The sequence below is a fragment of the Phytophthora parasitica genome (assembly GCF_000247585.1).
Source record: "Phytophthora parasitica INRA-310 unplaced genomic scaffold supercont2.522, whole genome shotgun sequence".
Classification (NCBI taxonomy): Eukaryota; Oomycota; class Peronosporomycetes; order Peronosporales; family Peronosporaceae; genus Phytophthora; species Phytophthora nicotianae.
In genome coordinates, this window is record NW_008649508.1 from 412 (window position 1) to 1,238 (window position 827).

Here is an 827-nt window from a genome sequence, read left to right on the forward strand (position 1 = left end):
AAATCTAATTGTGTTATCACCGCGTCCACATGAGTGAGGCTTTTTTTTTCGTGAACATCAAAATAGTACAGAACTTTCTTAGTAGATAATGTGTAGCTGGTAAGTTAATATGTTCCTATGTATATGCACTATCGTTTGTTTTGAAACTCTTCGACAATAATAAAAATCGAGTGCGATCAATCGAGTGCGATCTTTGAGACGCAGTGATCACCATGTAACTGGGCCACTTATCTTGCCTGGCTCGTTAGGCAAATCGTATAGCCCCACTGCGTCCGTCGTTCCCGCTTCAATGGGGCACACAAACACTTTCACTGGCCGACAGTGACTCACTCAGTCACTGCGCCGGATCTTCGGCACTCCACACGGCCTTAGATCCTACTTTATTACCACACTAACTGCTCGACCAACTCCGCTCTTCGCTCAATCTCCTCCCTCTCAACACTCTTCACTCTCACACACTCTCAATCACTAGACTCCGCTCGCTCACACTACCACCTCCTTTTCCCACGCAGTGCGCTGCTCCCACCGTCGCTGTAGGCTCCGCTTCCTCAGTCCGACAGTGCAGTCACTCCACGCCGTCCAGAGCCCAGTAGCTCGCTCGCTTGTCTCCTTGCCACTCTCCGCCTCGCCCCTCACTGTGTCGGCCGCGAACTTCAGCTCGAACCCCGTACCACGTGGAGTCTCGCCGTGCGCACCAACGCCAATCACTCACCGCAGCACTCCAAGTCGTCCCGAGTTCCTCGCTGGTCTCGAAGTCCTCGCGCTTCGTCAAAAAGCTAAGTGAGCTCACTGCTCCTCGCTCAACCTCCTCTCTCTCCGTATACGTA

The 827-nt window shown here is 52.4% G+C and overlaps 1 protein-coding gene across 1 annotated transcript; it reads right to left on the minus strand.

Annotated features, from left to right (window-relative positions):
* Positions 1 to 565: 565 nt before the first annotated feature.
* Positions 566 to 763, minus strand: PPTG_25004 (hypothetical protein; the record flags this gene model as incomplete). Its single annotated transcript, XM_008919129.1, has 1 exon — positions 566 to 763. A coding segment is annotated over one exon (198 nt), but the record flags the coding sequence as incomplete, so codon positions are not given.
* Between the last annotated feature and the right edge of the window lie 64 nt (positions 764 to 827).